General features: G+C 41.4%; 1 protein-coding gene across 2 annotated transcripts; it reads left to right on the top strand.

Moving 5' to 3' along the window:
• The first annotated feature begins 7 nt into the window (after positions 1-7).
• atad5a (ATPase family AAA domain containing 5a) lies at positions 8-19,455 on the top strand. Of its 2 annotated transcripts, none has more exons than XM_010770042.1 (22): positions 8-892; positions 1,472-1,535; positions 1,651-3,398; positions 6,876-6,960; positions 7,095-7,250; positions 8,242-8,374; positions 9,657-9,899; positions 10,455-10,600; positions 10,822-10,972; positions 11,267-11,587; positions 12,114-12,210; positions 12,730-12,812; positions 12,897-13,033; positions 13,116-13,293; positions 13,732-13,899; positions 14,029-14,274; positions 14,357-14,421; positions 15,322-15,505; positions 15,943-16,070; positions 16,161-16,999; positions 17,970-18,128; positions 18,821-19,455. In XM_010770042.1, exons 2-22 carry the CDS (start codon positions 1,482-1,484, stop codon positions 18,897-18,899), a joined length of 5,400 nt encoding a protein of 1,799 aa, XP_010768344.1. In that variant the 5' UTR covers positions 8-892; positions 1,472-1,481; the 3' UTR covers positions 18,900-19,455. The 2 variants fall into 2 exon arrangements, with proteins under 2 accessions (XP_010768344.1, XP_010768337.1); XM_010770035.1 differs by having other exon boundaries at positions 7,086-7,250.
• Positions 19,456-19,669: the final 214 nt, after the last annotated feature.

Below are 19,669 nucleotides of genomic sequence, written 5' to 3'. Positions count from 1 at the left end.
AGATTTTGTTTCATAAAATGGTTTCGCGTAGTTTCAGATCATCATTAAAACAAGTGCTGCTTATAAATACACACATTTCATTTATTTGATCTTAACTGGACACATTTTGAATAATTAATAGGATTATTTTACTTTTGCAATAGCCTACGTATATTAAGATGCATACAGGCTGCTTATTGTATGTAGACACCCAAAAGCAAATACCTGCTTAAACAATATTTTGAACGCATTACTTTGACTTGTAGCAGAGTATTTTTACTCTTTGGAATTTCTCATTTTAAATGAAAAATCTCAGTACTTCGGATTTATTTATAATGACAACGTATCATCATTTTTGAGTGATCACTAAATTGTCGCAGCCAGCAGAGGGGACTGTCACTTTTCCCTCTCTATTAAAATGCTTCCCCACCCGCCATCTTTGTTATGGGCAAACAACGTCTGGCGATGACGTAGAGATGTTCTCTTGTGTGATTGGTGGAAATGGGTCATGCCAAAGGTCACGTATATTTGGCGCTCTTCATTCACTAGTAATCTGGCGCGTTTTTGAAAGAGCAAAATACGTCAAGAAGAAACATGTTTTTGAAACCTTACTCGGAAACAATGTGGATTATAACCGTTTAACGCTTTCCTTGGTGCTTTAATATGTCCGTCGCTGACATGTTGGAAATGTTTGGACCACTTTTGGAAGCTGTGAGGAGCGGAGTGTGTTTGAAAGTAGCTTCCATTGAAGTCTGCTAGCTTGTTGTTTTACAGAGACATTTATAAGTCTGGTGGCAACACACACAGCTGTCCGTCTCACACAATGAATTTATATTGTTTGTTCACATTCTCGGGGAGGTGAATAAGTAATAGAAAGAAGAAGACGAAGTTGCAGAAAGTTCTGTTTTTATTGGTAAGTATTTTCCTTTATTTGTATACTTGCTCGTCATTTGTTACAAACACTGGAGGAAGAACCAGTTAGGCACAGGGCGCCATGTCAGGAATAATAATGATGCTAATGTCAGCTGTTCCTGGCTGTCCGTGACGCCTATACGATTTATACTAATATGCTGTTTATAAACACTTCATACTAACTGACTTCTTGCATTGTTTGGTATTATTGCTTTTTTACGGTACTGTTTTGTGTAGGACTGTTTACACTGTCGGATACCATGGCGGTAAATTGACTAACACTAAAATGTATTGATTTGATCATTTGTATATTCTTATTTGAAACATCCAAATACATTTTTACATTAGAGTGTTGTTTTTTTTCACTTTTCTGTTGAAGCAAGAAAGATAATTGAAATCTATAATAATAATAATAATAATAATAATAATTGCCGTGTTACTTTTGATAAAGCTTCCTAACTTCTCAGGCAACTTGTTTTTATGGCATGGGATTTAGACCACTGTACTCATTTGAATATAATTAGAGTTCCTCTCTGCTTTGTTCTCCAAGTACATAACAGTATTTACCTTTTTGATTTAGGTCTCTTCAAATGATGGCTGGTGTTGTGGCTATGGCATCTGTCATTGAGGACTTTGACACCCAGGTATGTCTTTGACACAGATCTGTCCCATATCTAAAATGCAACGCAGCTTTTTGGAAGTGTTCTTATTATTTCCTTTTGCATTATGTAGTTGATCATTTTGTCACTCCTTTTACAGCCTTGCAAGAAATCTCACAAAGATGGCGGCAATCCTGTTGTCAAGACGATCAAAAACTACTTCTCTCCTGTGCCCAAGCCTGAGGAGAAACCCTTTTCTCCTCCGCGCTCCAACAACATCATGGACTACTTTAACCGTAAGGCTCCGTCCTCTAAAGAAAAGACCAGCTCACCTGAACTGTCAAAAGAGAACTGTCGGACTTCTCAACCTGCTGGAAAACACACCAGCCCAGAGGTAGCAGTGAAAAAGCCATCACAGAAACGGACTAGAAAGGCCAGCAAAGTTGCAAGAAAACTTGTGGAGGCTGAAACCATAAGTTTTACAGAGGAACCAAGCTGCCTGATTGTAGAAGAACAACATGAAAGCAGAGACTCGGCCTCAGAAGCCATCAGCAGCTGTGGTGTTCTTGGCAGTGATACAGCAGCCCTGATCGCCCAGTTTAGTGCTGAGACCTGTATCACTGGGGGGGAATCGGAGAGTAATACCACTAAGACTGTCAGTGTTGAGCAGGCTGAAGAAGATGGTTCCAAATGTGGAAACGGTGTCAAACCTAATCTGGAACTGATTGGTATTGAATTATCTCCAATTGTACCATCAAAAGATAAATCAAAACGAGTCAAAACTGTGGCACGGAATACTAAGAAGGCGAAGCACTCGGAACCAGAGGAGAACGAGAGCTCCTTGTGTGATGTTAGTATGGAAGTCAATTTGGATGAGGCCTCTCAGTTAAACCACAGCACTGTCACGGTCTCCTTTGAGGAATTTGTGCGGAACCAGGACAAGAGAAAGGGTGCAGAGGACAAAGAAGATTCAAGTAAAATCACACCTGAGGCAGAAGGAATAGCCTCAGACCAAATGGAGATCCTTAAAGCAGAGGAAAATGTTCTTTCAGGGGTGTCGCCTTTCCATGTCTCGCCCCGAACTGTCACCATCCAGGCAGAGGTGCATGTAGTCTCACCTAACCACGAAGTAGCCAAGGCACGAGGAAAGTTAGCTACAATCTTCAACAGGAGAAAAGGTCAGATGAGCCCTGCAGAGGTTGTATCGTCTCCTCACACAGAGTCCGGACACCAACTTCCTTTTGCCTCTTTGTCTGTCAAGCGTAAATCTAACGTGGTTCTTCAAGAGGAAGACTTGGAGCTGGCTGTGATCGAGAGTGAATCCACACCAAGGAGCAGCGAGGCAGTGAAGAAGCAGTTCATGGCTGCCTTCAAACAGCCCGGTCTGGATGGGTCCAAAAGCAAGCCTGGAAAGAGCCAGGGCAAGCAGAAGCAAGCTGGAGAGAAAGCTGCGGATGATGCAGACAAAGCTGCTGAAGAAGTAACTCCAGCCTCTGCTGAGCAAGTGCCTGCCGCCATGCAAGAAAATAAAGTGGCTAAAAAGAAACGAGCAAGAAAAGGCAGAAAGAAAGCTAAAGAAGAAAAGGATGCTCCACCTGCTGCTGCTGAAGCTGAAGAAACAGCGGCCATAGTTGTTGAGGTTGATGATGAGCCTCCCATCACTTCAACTCCGTCCGTCCCAGAAGCGAGGAGATCCAGGAGAGAGGGGGCAGTAAGGCAAGCTCCCGAAGCCCCCCCAACATCCCCTATCAGGAAAACCAAGAAACGAAACAAGTCAAAGGATGCTGCGGCTGCTTTACCTGCGGACAGCCCTGCACACATTTCCACCTCAAAGACACGCAAGTCCAAACATGGAGTCTTCTTATCGGAGGTTGTGTGCCCACCTGACACACAAGAAAGTCCAATAAGGTGAATGATGATTATTTATTTATGATTGTATGTATGTACTGTTACACATGCATTTATACACACCTGTAACCGATTTACTTTCACGAAGGTTGTCATGTTTGGTCTCTTAGTGAAACTGTTTTAAAGAGGTCTAGATTCAACTGCATGAACACTTAAAGGTAGGGTAGGTAATTCACTTCAGAAACACTTTTTGTTATATTCCATGGAATGCTCTTAACATCCCGATAGCAATGAATAAATTAAATGCTTTGACAATAAATACATAACAATATTTCATCTGTGGAAGCCGTGGCGCTGTAAAAAGCACGACCAATCATCTGANCTTGTTCTCGGTCTCGCAGGTGTCGCCTCTTAATTGTCTTCCGTTGGTACCGTTTGGTACGCCCTTCAGAAGAAGCGACGAAAACCACCGTCCTGATGTCGCGGTGAATGTCCGGACGTATACATGATGTCGCAGACGTCGCGAAACCTCGCTCAGAGCACACTTGCCTGTGCAAAGACAACGCACACCTGCCTTCTGAAAAAACTATAGTTAAAGCCAGCCAAACCGCAATAGCAGGAACACCATACGAGGTCGGACTAATTGATGTGTTTTGATGTAGATTGGAACTGTTTAGTAAAACGTCAAATGACAACCTTCATAGTTGAAACACTTCACTTCGTCGTCTTTGTAGACGTAGCATTTGAAGGAGACGAGGGCTGTGCAGTCTGTAAGAAAATAAGTGACGATTAGAGGTTTTTACCACTTCGGAAAATCAACAAATACTTGCTAGACAAAAGGGACTCTGCTAAAGATTGCTCCCCGCAAACAAAACTAAGACGGTCGAGATAGGAAAAATTGAAAGACAACTCGTCTCTCCGAGTCCAAAGGACCTGCCTTTGAATGAGGCAAGCGTGTGCTCCTGCTGTAAATCTCTCCGGTAGTCCACCAGCAGATGGAAAACACCCACCTCTCCGCCTCTTCCAAGGGACGAGGGGACCGTGCGGCAGAGTTTCCGGTCAACATGTCCGTTAAAGTTTAAATCTTCCGGACAAAATTAGAAAAGTGCCGGTCAGAGGTCTTCTTTGTTATTTATTGAGCTTTAAAACAAATTGATAACGAGTCTATGTAATAATATAATGATAAAAAACGGAGCCTCTCTTGTCCTCCCCCTCTCCTGAGAGCCCAGCAGCTGATCTCTGAGCAGGAGAGGTGGGAGAGGCGGGGCTATTGCGTCATCGTTATCAGGAAATGATCGTATAGTCGTAAACACGGAGCCGTTTGCCCCCCCAGAGCGTTTCGTTTGCAGATCTACCCACCTTGGGACCCGTTATCGTTTTCTGCGTTTCCATGTCGGCCTCGTGTGGACGAACCGTCTATCTGATAGTGAGCTGTAGCGGAAACGACCGTTATCGTCCTCGTGTGGCCGGGGCGCGTCTATCGTTTTTCCAACCCAGTTTAGATCCCACTTCCGCATTACGCAAGCATCGATGCAGCGTTACGTCACAGCATCAACCTGGCGTTACATCCCTATGGTTACATCACTGCCTCACGCGGCACACCCGCGAAATCTGAATCTGACAAGCGAAGTACCGTCCTTTTAAACGCCGCATAATATACAATATAATAGTGCTTCTTTGTCAATATGACTGACGACCACACTTATGCATTGCTGAGGTAATGTTAATTAATCATTTAATACCTCCTGCAGTTGATGCAAACAGGTAAGTGGATCATGCAGTCAACTTGGGATTGTATCCTGGGACTTCAGCATTCAGCAGTCCCCTGTTCCTACCTCACCCCTCCCACTGTCCCAGCCTTCACCTGGTGAGACATATACACCAATTAAAAGGCATGATTATTACACAGTCAACCCTTATTCAGAATGCCTAATAAATGTATATATTTATTTTACAGTGCAGATTTTTGCGTTTTTTGGACCATCGCATGTGTGTAATAATAATAATAATAATAGATTTAATTTATTAGCGCTTTTACAGGTGCTCAAAGACGCTTTACAGATAATAGTTAAGAGAAAAGAAAAGAGAAGAAAGGAACAACAAATAAATATATAGTTAAAGTTAAAGTCAAATAATACAAAAACAATCACACATTAAAAGCCAGATTGAAGAGGTGAGTTTTTGTGAGTTTCTTGAAGGTGGTGAGGTCGGTGCAGTCTCTGATGGGTTGTGGGAGTGAGTTCCAGAGGGAGGGGGCAGCGACGGAGAAGGCTCTGTCCCCCCAGGTCCGGTGATTGGTGCGGGTGGGGATGGATAGGAGGTTGGCTTCTGATGAGCGGAGGCAGCGGGAAGGGGTGTGGTGGTGCAGCAGGTCTGTGAGGTAGGGGGGGGCCTGGTTGTTGAGGGCTTTGTAAGTAATGAGGAGGACTTTGAAGTGGATTCTTTGACGGTAGTCAAGTAGTAGACAAGTGTGTCGTCCGCAATAATGCGTATATAGATTAGTTTCCCGGGTGACAATAGCCGCTTTCACACCAAGTACTTTGCCGTACTTAGTTCCGAATCCTAGCTCTTAGTTCCCAGCACTGATGGCGCATTTCCATTGCAGGCCTCGCTTGGCTTAGTACGGTATAGTTAGGCCTTGTTAGGCCAGGCTCACTTTATGCTGCGTTTCCATTACAGTTTAGTAGCTGTAGTATTACAAACCACAGACTGTCTGTGTCATGGTGAATACACAGACGCTGGTTTATTTATGTCTGTATACACAAGTTATTGAGCCGTTTCCGCTCTACATCCTGAACTCCTCCCTTCGATGCAATGCACTTCCGTTTTGGCGGACTGGGTTTGTTTTGCTAGCTAGCTCCGTTGTGCCGACAAAGCACTGATATCGCAGAGACAAAGAGGATATAACAATTACAACATGAAGAAAAGTGGTTCGGGAACTACGTGTGCNGCAATCTCTGAGCCGGCCCTGCTAAAGATAACTGCGGGATGGGCCTACCTGGCCCTGTCAGCCTTTCCATCTGTGCACAAACATATCTCGTGCGCTCATTGTTCATGTGCGCGTTCATGTGTGTTGGAGGAGGGGCTCTGTAAGGAAGTCTGAAGGAAGGGGCAGATGTTTTTCCGGTTGTGTACTTTCAAATTCTACTGCACTCGAGCTCGATTCTCCATTGTTACCTACCCTACCTTTAAGGATGTATTTTGTGGTGCTGTTGAATAATATTGGATCATACAGGAAAGTGTTTCTGTTGTTTAGAGTACTCTCATTGTATAAACAGAATAGAACTATTATAGAAACACTTATCACTCAAATATGATTGAGCAGCACTAAAAACTACATTCTCTGAAATTCATCATACGTAAACATCTTTCTTAAACACAGTTTGTGCTAAAACTGAACATCATAACCTTCATAAACGTAGCATTTATCAACAGACCGTTCTGTTCCAGGTGTTTATGCATATGTGTGGTAATGCTATTTTAAAGGTTGCTGGTTTTTATGTTTTAATTCAATGTTGTTCTTGTTTTCTTCAAAAGGATCAGATTTACCAGAGTCCATAGAAATGTTCCCAAGTCCAAGGCTGACAGTGAAAGTAGCACCAACACCTCTTTAGCTACTAAAGTAAGTACCATTGTGTTTTTTTTACAGATCAATAAACGTAATGAATTTATTACCAAATGGAAAAATACATTTGAATATTTTTTAAATGTGGGCTGTAGATGATGGAATGGTTTTATTTCTTTCAGCCATCAAAGGACTCTAAAACAAGGAAGCAGGCAAAGAAGTTGGTGAAGAAAGCCAAAGTGATTCAGCAGAGTAAAAAAAATGCAGTCAAGGAGAAGGGCACCTTAAGGCGTTCGTCTCGAACTGAGGCCGCCTCCTACAACAAGAAGATCTACTGTGAAGGCGAGGTACAGTGAAAGGCCACAGGATGAATCGCACTGTAGTGAAGGGGATGGTTTACATCAGGGCTGCTCGATTATGGCAAAAATCATAATCTCGATTATTTGGGTCAATAATAAAAAAAAAAGTAATAATGAAAAAATAATCGTTTTATTTACGATTTTAATTGAGCAGCCCTAGTTTACATTATATATACATGAAGAGTCAATGAAACGCCATGACGATGATGATCAAATACATTTACATGTAGCATCTTTTGATTATTTCACATTGTGTATTATCTTTCCATTTTTCAATTGCACATTAATTAGGGCTGCTCAATTAATCGCAATTACGATTTTGGCTTGCAACGATTACGAAAAACAACATAATCAAAAATAAAACGATTATTTTATTTATTTTTTTTATTGGTTTTTCAGTTGAATTATACTTAAAGTTCATGTTATAAACATACTCTTCACATTTTATTTTTTTCAATAAATGGATGTTTTCAAAGTAAATAATCGTTTCTAATAATCGTGGTATCAATTATTGACCCAGATAATCGAGATTATGATTTTTGCCATAATCGAGCAGCCCTAACATGAATGCATAAATACAGACTAGCACACATTAGGGTAGCAACCTTGTTACAGTTACATTGACCCTGTTGAAACATGCGCAATTTATTATTCACCATCAAGTCTTTTAGCACCATCGGTTGTCCTTCCTTTGAGAAAGTGCATTTTAGCCCAATATGAAGCACGTGCAATCACACAACCCTCAATGGCAAAGCAGCTTAATAAGGCATGGTGTGGAATAAGTGTTTCACTCTTCTTTGGGATTTCTAAACGTAATAAGCAATTAAACCATTTAATCATATTTGAACAGTCGCCCCATGAGCTGTACATAAACACTTGGGCCATTTAGGGACTTCCACAATGGGACAACTTTATAAAAAATGTACGCCAAAACTTAATTTGTGTATAAACTTGTTTTTCTTATCTTTTTTTGTTTCAGAACTCTGTCATCTGCGTGGAGAACGAACAGACGGTCACTCCTCAGACGGCAAAAGAAAAGAGTAAAAGCAAGAAGCATTTACGGAGTCTGAATGAAGTTCTGGGGAAAGCTTCCTCTGCCAAGACTAGCCCAGGTAGTCTTTCGTATTTTGAATCACCGTTTTCTGTTCAGCATTTCTTTTTTAAATCTCTCTGAATACAAAATGAACCACCAGAAAGTGTCTGAATCCATAACCACAGATTTGAAAACATTGGTGTGTAATCATCTGATTCATATTTACATCCAAAACTTTACTTATTCTTTGAGCATCACAACATGTTGCAAACGTATAACCTTAAGCAACACACTTTGTATTACTCGAATGACTTTTCATCGTCCTTTTATTTTCTTGATTGGAATTGCAGAAATATAAACTCAGTTGATCCTTATGTTTATGGTTTTCATAAAGCTTAGGTTGGCCATATGTAACAAGTACAATCTAGGAAAGATGACCGATTGGTAGGTAAGTAGGCCGTACACATGTGGCAATAGCTCACGACAGGCCGTGGTATATGGTCGTTATATCACAGCTAAGGGGCGTGGTTACAACACTAACAGCTAGCGAACATATTAGACAGAGAGCGTTGATCCATTATTTGGCTATTTACTTACATATATTTGTGTTGCTGTTTATTGTGCACCCACTGAAAAACTGTCCAGCATCAGTAGCATGGCTTACGAGGTTACTTGTATAGGTTGAGGTTGTTCTAGGCTGTTGCTTGGCGTGGCGAGAATATTGCTCCACCTTCTCCGGTCCCCGAGATTGGGCTTCCAGTAGCTCTGGAGAGAGCTTTCGCACCTGTGGCCACTAACGGTCATAATTTCTGTACTTTCAAGACCCGCATCAGAAAGCGTTTGAATTGTTCCAGTTGGTCTACCTGCTCTTCACGTAGCTCTGCATGTCGTCGTTTAGATGTTTTCTGGAGATAGGCACTGCTGAATCCACTCCTCCATAGTAAGACCACCCCGGAGGCCGAAGTTAACCTTAAATGTTTCCATCTTAAGCTTTGTTAGTTAGTTAGTTTCGTAACGGACGTAATGTAACAGTTGTAACGGTTGTAGCTTTTCTCAGACGCGGAGGGATACTGACTTGTGAAAAGTAACTACAATTCTACCCGTGATATACGCTCATTATATCACGGCTAAGAACCAATCAGATTGCTTGATTTGACTTGTCCGTTTTATAAGTGGGTAGTATAGGTGAGTGTGATACACCTATACTCCTGGAAGTGAAGATAACCAAACAATATACTGAGTCACAGCTCTCAAATATGGCAGCCTACAAATATCTGACTTTGTGCTCTCTGTGATATCACCAAGTTTACCACGAACAATAGAAATGTCTTCTAACGGTGCGGTATTTTTCCTCCTCCAAGGCTCCAAAGGGGCCGCGCTGGGCCAAGAGAAGAAGGTCCCCGCAGTGATTTCCATCTTTGATGAGAGCGGCTCTGAAAACTCCCAGGATGACGAGCAGTTCAGGGCGCGCAGAGATTTCTTAAAGAGCGGCCTGCCCGAGACCTTCAGGAAACAGATCGCCAAGACAACCGCAACCAGAGAGGCCTACTCGCTGTCCTGCTCCTCCTTTCAGACTGTTACTCACATCCAGCAACAACCACAAGGTGAGCTGTTCCTTCACAGACATACAAAGGTTTTCATCTCCATTTGACATTTCTTACACTTCATTTCAGAGACACATTTTAATCTCACCTCACATTATTTAATTGATAATTTATAATAAGTGTATGGATTAATAATGCAAAACATCATTTAAATCATGATTTATTTGTACAGATTACTTGCATTCAAATTATCTCTTTGTAGACATCACAAGCTACCCCAAAGAAATAGCCCTACCTTCAGCAGCTGCAACTTATTAAAGTATTGATAACTTGAATTCAATTATATAATATACATTATTCTGAAATGAGCCATTTGTCCAAAAGCTAAAGGGTTGGTGCAAATACTTTTACTTTTGTCGCTATAAATACATTTAGACGATAATTCTTTCTAATGCAGGACTCTAACCGGCAACAGAAAATGTCTACACTGTAATATTGCTGCTTTTACTTACATATATGACTTAATGTATTATTCTTTTTGTTAATAATGACTAGTAAGTTGATCATGAATCAAGACAGGGACGATTAAAAGCTGTTTTTGTTGTGTTTTGACAGACTGCCCCCTTTGGAGTTTACTATGGCCCGAGTCTTCGTTACTGTGTCACCTGAAAGAGCTTTGGAGCCAAACATCAACCCCTCCACCTGTGAGCGGCTCCCTCTGTGTGAAGACACAACCAGACCCAAGAGCCTTTTGTCAACGGGTATGCTGTATTTATTTATATCTGGTTTAAAATGGCTGCCTCTCTGTAAGTATAGCTGTGTTGTTTTTACAAAGAATTTAAAAAGGTTAAATGCTTATTTGTCTACAATGTGTGTGTCTTGTGCTTTGTAGTGTTGTTTGATTATAACTTTGTATCCATCAGCTACAGTGGGGTTAACCAGCGGACCCAGTATTAAATAAAAGTACATTTGTTCTTTGAAGGGTTCTGGCTGGAGGCCTGAGATCTCTGAAAGTGTTCGCCGGCTTCTAACGGAGGAGATCAGCACCGCTAACCCTTCCTTCGATGTTGAGATGTTCATCACTCGCTTCCTAAAGAGACGCGCCGACCACCAGCAGCAGGGCACGGCCTCAGGTCAGTCTGACAGGGAGTGCATTCACTTGAGACAAGAGTTTAAATGTTAAGTTTCAAAGCATCAGGTTGCAGTAACAGTTTATTTCAGGCTGGGTTAAAGCTTGACGTCATGTAACATCTTGACTGCATTAAGTATTGACCCTGTATTTCTGCGTCTACAGGAAGAACAGTTTCTTGAATGTTCATGAATGTTACATATATCCACATTTTCAAATCAGTTCAATTAATGTTTTCAAATGAGCCAAAATAAGTACATCAATCTAAAGATTCTCAACATCCTGTGCATGTCACTAGACCCTGAAGCTGAAACCAGAGTCTCCAGCACCACACCGCCCGCTGAACCAGTAGTAGGGAAGAGGAAGAGGAGGGATGATGAGGGGGAAACGACCGCCAAGCTGGCCAAGAAGCAGCGCGCCAACTGTGCCGAGGAAAAAGTTTCGGAGCCCGAGCCAACGAAAAGACGAGGACGCCCGAGACGAGCTCAGAGATCGAGGACAGAGGACGCGGCGAATGAGAACTCAAAGCCTTCAGCCAAAAGTGCTGCCTCCCCGTCTGAAGGTGACTCTGTGGTTGAGGTCGGAGACTCGCCTGTCGGAGAGAGCGCTGGGAAAAAAGGTGAGCTACTACATTTCATGGTCTCCCCCATCTGATTGATATCTCTATCTACTCAGTGTGCAAACCTACAATAATACGGACAATCAATTAATGGGAATACATTTTTTTATTTTCCTTGTAAAGCTATTTTAAAATCTATATTGTTTTGGTGCGAGTTGCAGTGTCACTATCCAGAAATCACGATTTTGTTACTAATCTTTAAAACCTTCTTTTAAGCTGTTTCATATAAGAACTATTTTCTTTTTACTAAACAACACTTATCAACCGTATCCTCGCACGGAAAGAAGCATCAATCTACTCCTGAGCGAGAGGCTTGAGCTCAATTATTGGCGTGTGTCGTTTGGTATATAAAGGATAGATCCAGTATTTTCTTTTTCTTTTAAATGTGTTACTGACATGACAACTTTCATACATATAAGGAGATCATTTGTGTGCTCATTGTTAAAATAGGTGCTGAATTGATCCAGTTGCTGTCTGTAAACTTCGTTGGCTGTTGTCAGTAATTAACCAATGATTTGTTGATCAGATGTGATGAAAGAGGACGTCCTCTGGACGGACAAATATCAGCCCCAACAAACCAGTGACATCATCGGCAACACCGCCTCAGTGAGGAGGCTGCACAGGTGAGGAGATGAAACTGCTTTCTTTTGACTAAATAACTATTATTTTTACATTTTAAGCTTTTAATGATTTCAAATGGAACTTTGAATTTAATATTTACGTGGCTTTCACAATTAAAGATCTTTGAACAAAGTCCAAACTACTTTTTTTATGAATATAACTTTTCTGTCTCTATTTGTATCTGTTAAGCGGGAGAGCAGTTTTTTTGACTGCAGTTAAAAAGTAATTTTTAAGACTAAAAAGAAAAAGGTAGGAAAAATATAATGGAATCCGATTCTGCAAATAGTACCATACTATCACTATGAGTGTAGCCGAACCCTTTTCTGTGCAGATAACGCATGTTTTGAATGAAGCTTCAAACTAGGCTGAACAGCCCTAAAGAACAGTAAACACTGTATTTGCTCTAAACTGTATCTCTTTCATTGTAACTGCAAGTAAAGCACTGTATGTGTGTGAGACCACTTTTGTTATTGTCTCAGGAACTTTGGGTTAATATTACATGTTTTTGTTCTTATGTTCAGCTGGCTGAAAGAATGGAAACTTCGTGCAGATCGGGAAGAGAGAAAAAATCAGAAAGAGAAGAAACGGGAGGAAAGCGGAAATGGTAGGAGATTAGATCATTTGTTCTCCTCATAACTTCTCTCTGGTGGATGGGTGTGCTGACTGCATGGTGGCTCTTTGTGTCCAGACTCAGAGTGGGACTGCGGAGAGGAGGTCTCTCAGGATGGAGAGGACACGTTGTGTAATACGATGATCATCACCGGACCCACTGGAGTAGGGAAGACTGCAGCGGTCTACGCCTGTGCCCAGGAGCTGGGCTTCAAGGTACAGAAGCTTCAGAGTACACAACTGTAACATCTGTGAAAGAATTGTCTTCACTTCCTAACGTCCTCTCTGGTCTTCCAAGGCGTTTGAGGTGAATGCTTCGTCTCAGCGCAGCGGCCGTCTGATCCTGTCCCAGCTGAAGGAAGCCACTCAGTCTCACCAGGTGGACAGTCAGGGGGTCAACGCACACAAACCCACCTACTTCAACAACTACAGCACAAGCAGCAGCGCTGTCCCTCTCAAGCCTGGATCCTCGCCCAGTACGTACAGACACTCACGTTTATAGCACCAGGTCTAAAGGATTTGGGGGGTTGTGTTTTATGCACGTTTGGGGAAACTTTGAGAATGACAATAAAGTTTAAATTATTTGTTTTTGGAAACAACTTGAGTGCACTTTCAGAACATACTAGGAAGAAAACAACCCCAGGTTAGCATCAGACCGGAGCTGAAGAGCTTAGTTGAATGGCATTTGGTCTGATACAATATTTAAATCATGTTTAAATGTAACGTATTAGGTCTGAAGCTATGAACCAAAAGTCCCTAAATGTCACAACAGTTCATGGATATTCTTGTTATCACCTTTTTTTGGTAGTGATAAATTACAGCAAAACCTAAAATAAGATATTTTAATTACTATATTGATTGTTTACGTAAAACTTTTGGAAGTTGATCACTGATTATTTTCTTTTTTCTTCCAGGAAAGTTTAACTCTCCTCGCAGGGTGGTTTCCTCTCCCAGGAAACATCCGCAGTCCCCAAGAGTTGCTCGGAAAGGAAACCTGGCTCCAACCTCCTTAGCTAACTTCTTCAAAATGGGTCGACCCACCGATGTGGAGACACCCAACTCCAAGAAGAATGAACAAACGGGTACATTTCACCTTCAATGTGCCAATTGTTGACTTATATAATGATTTAACCTTCATGAAAAGTTATCAGCGCTTTAATAGTAAGACTTTTGAACATTTCTTCCTCTGTCTCCTCCATCCTTTCATATAGCTGCTTCCAAGAAAGTCATCAAAGCAAAAGAATGTGCCATCAAGCCCAAAGCCCCTGCAGTGGATTCACCAGCAGCTACCACCACCCCTAAAGAGAAGAACAGTGAAGAACAGAGCAAGAAGACGGCCACCTCGCTGATCCTGTTTGAAGAAGTGGATGTTATTTTTGACGATGACTCAGGGTTTCTAGCTGCCATCAAGACTTTTATGACGACTACAAAGCGGCCAGTTATCCTCACCACCAGCGGTGAGTAGAAGCAGAAAGGTCAAATGATATTTACGCTCTGTCGGGACTTCTGAGTTCAAATCTAATCCTGCCTGTTTTGTAGATCCTGCTTTCAGCTCTATGTTCGATGGCGACTTCGAAGAGATCCTTTTCAAAACACCCTCAATGGTGAGTGGATGGTTTCTAAACCTAGTTGTTGTGTTTGGCTTATTGACTGAATGTGGTGATTTCATTTTTTTAATTTATTCTACTAATTAATCCGAAAAAAATATATATATAATTCATACACACAAAGATAAACAAAATGAGTAGAAGCGGGAGGGCTGAAGCATAGCTTATGGGAAGTAGCCCTCCTGTGAATCATCCTAATATAACATTGGCATTATTGCGTCAAAAACGTATAGAAATTAAGGAGTACAAAGAAAACTGGGGGAAAAATTCATGGAGGTTAGGGAAAAAATAAATAAATGCATATATATATGAAAACTAGATATAGGGTCATTTTCTGCACATGTCAATACCAGTTGACTATCTTTTTTGAAAAGGAAAATACTATATACATATATATATATATATATGTACACATGTACTTGGCAAATACATAATAATACTATATGCATATAATAATATATGAATATAAACATTGTGAACACTTATTTTCAAGTGATTTTCTTTACATTCATATGTTCACACATACACAGAATATACATCAGCACCATATGTTCAGGTGTATAAGTACACAAATGCACTCATATACACCAATACAAATATTACAAGGCAATTTCCTGGGCTGAAATAATAATTCAACCGCATAACGATGAAAAGAAATAAGAAGAAAAAAATTATAAAAAGTAATGTAAACAATATTAAATAAATAAACAAACTGAAATTATTATTTCTAGAGAGAAAAAAACATGATTCTGGGAATACCCAATATTTAGCTAGCTGGAGTAATCTGCAAATATATTTGTTTTGATTTGATTGATGCAAATAAAGTATGAGAGGTCAGATGTATGTAGTGTTTGTGCACCAGTCAGTTATGTGTTGGTCCTTCTCTCCCTGGTGCAGTTGGATGTGAGCAGCTTCCTGCAGCTGTTGTGTCTGACGGAGGACGTGAGGACAGACGTCCCGGACATCAGCGCTCTGCTCAGACTCAACGGATGCGACATCAGGCAGAGTTTACTGCAGCTGCAGTTCTGGACGCGCAGCGCAGGAGGCCGCCACCTGACCAGGCCACTGACACACAAAAGTGGTGAGCTCTATTTCTTTTTTAGTGTGTCAAAACATCTTTAATCTTTCTTCTTGATCAGGAGGGAGATAGGCTTTTCCATCCCTTCTGTATAACTGCAATAAACTGATTAGCTACAAGTCAGTCAGTAAAATTGAACAGAAGAGCTTTTTCTGTTGACCAAAGTCTAGACTTACAACCAAGCATTTGCTTCCATGGCATGAGTTGAAGGTCTCAATCCGCACAGCAACAGGTTTTTATTGATTTTTAGATTTGAACTGACTTGTATTGTTTCTCCGTGACAGTTTTATATTTAGTATTTTTTTTACAGCATAATTGAATTTCTATTTCTTGTCATTTTGTAAACCGCTGTGTAGAAAAAGTGCAATACAATAGAATTTGTTATCATTTTTATAAATGACTTTTTTTAACCTGATGTTATTTTTCCGTCTCATTCGCAGAGCTAAAGCCAGAGGCTGACGAAGAGGCGGCAGGGGTCACTCTCCCTCCCTGTGAAAGCGGCTGCACAGAGAGCATGCTGGGTCTTCTGAATGTGGAGCCTGAGAGAGACATGTGGGAGCTGCTCAGGGTAAAACATTGCATTACCTAATACACTGCTTAGATGAAGAACATGTAACCAAGTTGAGTCCTTGATTCACCCTGTATGTGTTGTCAACAGGGTCCGGGCGAGGAGACGTTACGCTGGGAGCTTCTGACTCACTGCAAGCATCGAGGAGTGGACCTGCTCTATTCCAACATGGAGACTCTCTTACCTCTGCCACACACACAGCTGACTACCTCCACATACAAACCAGAGCCATCTGTCTCTGCAGCACAAGAACACCCTGCTGATCCAAAAGAGCTACCATCACATACCAGGCTACTACAAACCTCAGAGTCTGCAGATTGCTCCGAAGACAGCAGCCCAGTGAAGATGTCCCACAGAATGAAGAAGAACAAGAAGCGGCACTGTCAACCTGAAAGGGACGGACTGAACTCCGACTCGGAGTCAGAAGACGACTTTCTGTCCCTCTGCAAGCCGCAGGGCGCTCCTCAAGCCAAGGAAGAAGTCAAGGAGACTTTGGTTTCCCAGAAGGTGAAGAGAAAGCCTCTGACTCCAGAGGAGAGGCTAAAAAGTCTCCCCGTCTCGCAGTGTCTAGACTCAATAGCTGACTTTTTCGACAACATGTCGTACATGGACTCGTTGCTTGTTGGGGGTGACGAGCGCAGAAATATGTCCTCGATGGGGGGAGCGGTGCTGAAAGACGGGATGACCGATGAGTCGCGGCTGGAGTCTGACAGTGAGAGCTGGATGAGAGCAGAGCGCATCATGGAGATCCCTGCCGCTGTGGAGGCTCTGAGCTTCAACAGGTGTCGGGCTGCAGCAGTGGAGGCCTGGAGGAGAGCCCAGCAGCTGCAGGGGGAGCTGGGAGAGCAGGCGGCAGCAGAGCTCACCCTGCCTGTAGCTGCTCATTGTGAGGGTTACCGCTTCACCCAGGACGGCCCCTGTCAACCACAGTGAGTCATGCTTGTCCTTTCAGCGTTTCAACTTTTTATAAACTAATGCACTGTGGCGTAGGGCTGTGCAATTCATCTTATTTTAATTTCGATTGCAACGATTACGAAAACAACGTAATCGAAATAAAACGATTATTATTTTTTTATTAAAAATAATAATAAATGTAATTACTATTTTTTTTAATTATTTTTTTCATTGTTTTTTCAGTTAAATTATACTTAAAGTTCAGGGTTATCAACTGTTTAATCAACTAGTTTTTAATAATCGTGATATCAATTATTGACCAAAAATAATCGTGATTATGACTTTTTGCCAGAATCGCACAGCCCCACTGTGGCGTAGTCAACATGGTCAGGGTCGACATTGGGCACTGAATGAACAAACTCTAACCCCGACCAGTTAAACCTCTGAACCCTAAAGCTCACCCTGAACCCTTTTCACAAAAACATACAACTCCTTATGGAAACAGCAAAATAACAGCTAGAAATGGGGATATCTCAAAAATGTCTTTAGTGCAGAATAATAGTTGTAATGCCATAAATCATACAAATAATAAATACAAATGTTTCACTTTGCCTTTCCCAAATATTGAGATCTCACCATGTCTAAAGTGTATAACTATATATATTTGTAAAAGCTATACTTGCATCCTCTCGTTTCCTCCCATCTCTGTTCCGGGTCATCTTATATGTTGTTAGTTCTCCTGCTGAAGTGCTTGTCTCCAAAGATTAGTTCAAGGACATCTGTTGATGTTTTTAAAATGTCTTGATATGATGTGTTATTTTTGTGGGGAAAAAATAAAAGATTATTTTCAAAGCGACAGAAGGGGTTGCGGGGCTCACAAGGACCAGTTGAGATAAGATATACTTGATTTTTGGGCTTCAACGCCACAATGCAATCATAGATCATCATAAATAGACTCATACATAAGAAGTTCAAAGGCTGATGAAGTGTTTCGATGTGTTCCAGGATGGCCCAGCGGAGGAGGGAAGTGATGGACAGTCTAATGTTCAGAGGAGTTTCTGGTACTCTGGGAAACAGACCAGCCGCTGCTCTGGATTATTTGCCCACCCTCCGCACCGTCTGCAGATCAGAGCAGCTGAAGGAGCAGGGCAAGGTTAAACGAAGGTGAGCATGCAAAAACAATAATAAGCTATGTACTTGGCCAAAAGCACTCGGGTCTGGGTTTAAAGCATGGATGTATTTTAAGAACTGAATACGACCGAGGTAGGGCCTCATTCAGTCCTATGAGAACTGCTCTGGCTCATGAAGACACAATGGCCCGACGCTGTCGAGACTAAAACCTCACAAATTACCCATCATGCCTCGCTGTCGAGAGCACAAATACCCGTATGTGCGCTCATAGAGCATGCACAGTTGATTTTTCCGTTAAGCCCCGACTCTGATCTCCCGCTCTCGGCTCAGTACGATGAATGGAGAGAGAAAATAAATCTGGATTCAGCTTTTAGCGCATTTTACAACTTTTAAAACCTAATGAGATAAATAAGGGCTATAAAAGTGTTCTAACTGGGTCGTTTATTTATTTAAAAAAAAAATGATATACTGATTTACAGACGTCTTTTGCCCAATGTAACTCAACGGGAGAAAGTGTTTTTGGGCCCAGTGACGTCACGGACAAGTTACTGCTGTTTAGGCCACTACGAATATTTGCCTCAGTGTCCGGCACACCTCTTGGGGGCTTGGTTTAAATTTATGATGTAGGATTAGATTTTGACACAAAGTGCATATAACTGACGGACCACAAATACATGTGTTAAAGTGTAAACAGAAGACTCTAAGCAGTTTTTTCCCTCCTCTAGGTTCCTGCACTACCTGGAGGCGATCCACCTCGGTCTAGACAAGAGAACTCTGCAGCTCCTGGCTGAAGACTTCCCCTGAACCACTGAGGGGAAAGCTCCATATGAATTGGCTATTTAATTGTAACACTTTTGTTTTTTCTGTCTGCCCCTTTGTCTCTTTTGATTCTGAGCAGAGGTGTGTGTGCACAATGGATGCCGGGTGAGGTTTCCACATATTTATTCCAAGATGGAAATGATTGAATCACTGAATACAGAACATGTATTCTCACCTGAAGGGGCCACAGCTAAATCACCTCAAATGTTGTCACATCTTTAGAATGCACTAAAGAGTTCTACTTTATATAATGTTTGTAATATTGAGCGCTGCTGGAGTGTGTTTTTGTAAAGTTGTGTTTTATTCGTAGAAGCCTCGTTTATAATTTTCTTTTGGAAATTGCTTTTGAGGCGCAAATATGTTTCATTGAAGATTTGTATTGGATTCACATGTAAAATAGAGGTTGTAAAGGATGGTATGCATTGTTATTCTCCACTTTTTTTTATTTGTTATTTTTTGCTTGCTTTTTAACCTTAAATATGTACACATTCACAGTGGATTTTTGTTTTGACCAAATAAAGGTTTATAACAACTCAATTAATAGATCTCTCATCGTGTATGTGCTTGAGGTGAGATAATACAGTCAAAAACATGTTTCATGCACTGGTCAATTGTTAGGGTTAGAAAAGTGGAGGAAAGTCATTACTATTACATTTTAGATTTACTAACTTCGTTTATTTGCGTCTTAACATTTTTCCTAAAATCACCAAAAGTCAGCTTTAGACAACGCATTTGCATATATAAATATAACATTT

Source organism: Notothenia coriiceps, unplaced genomic scaffold, assembly GCF_000735185.1.
Source record: "Notothenia coriiceps isolate Sejong01 unplaced genomic scaffold, NC01 NC01_scaffold00000339, whole genome shotgun sequence".
Taxonomy (NCBI): domain Eukaryota; kingdom Metazoa; phylum Chordata; class Actinopteri; order Perciformes; family Nototheniidae; genus Notothenia; species Notothenia coriiceps.
Note: the sequence above shows the minus strand (reverse complement) of the source record. Positions and strands in the feature narration are given on the sequence as shown.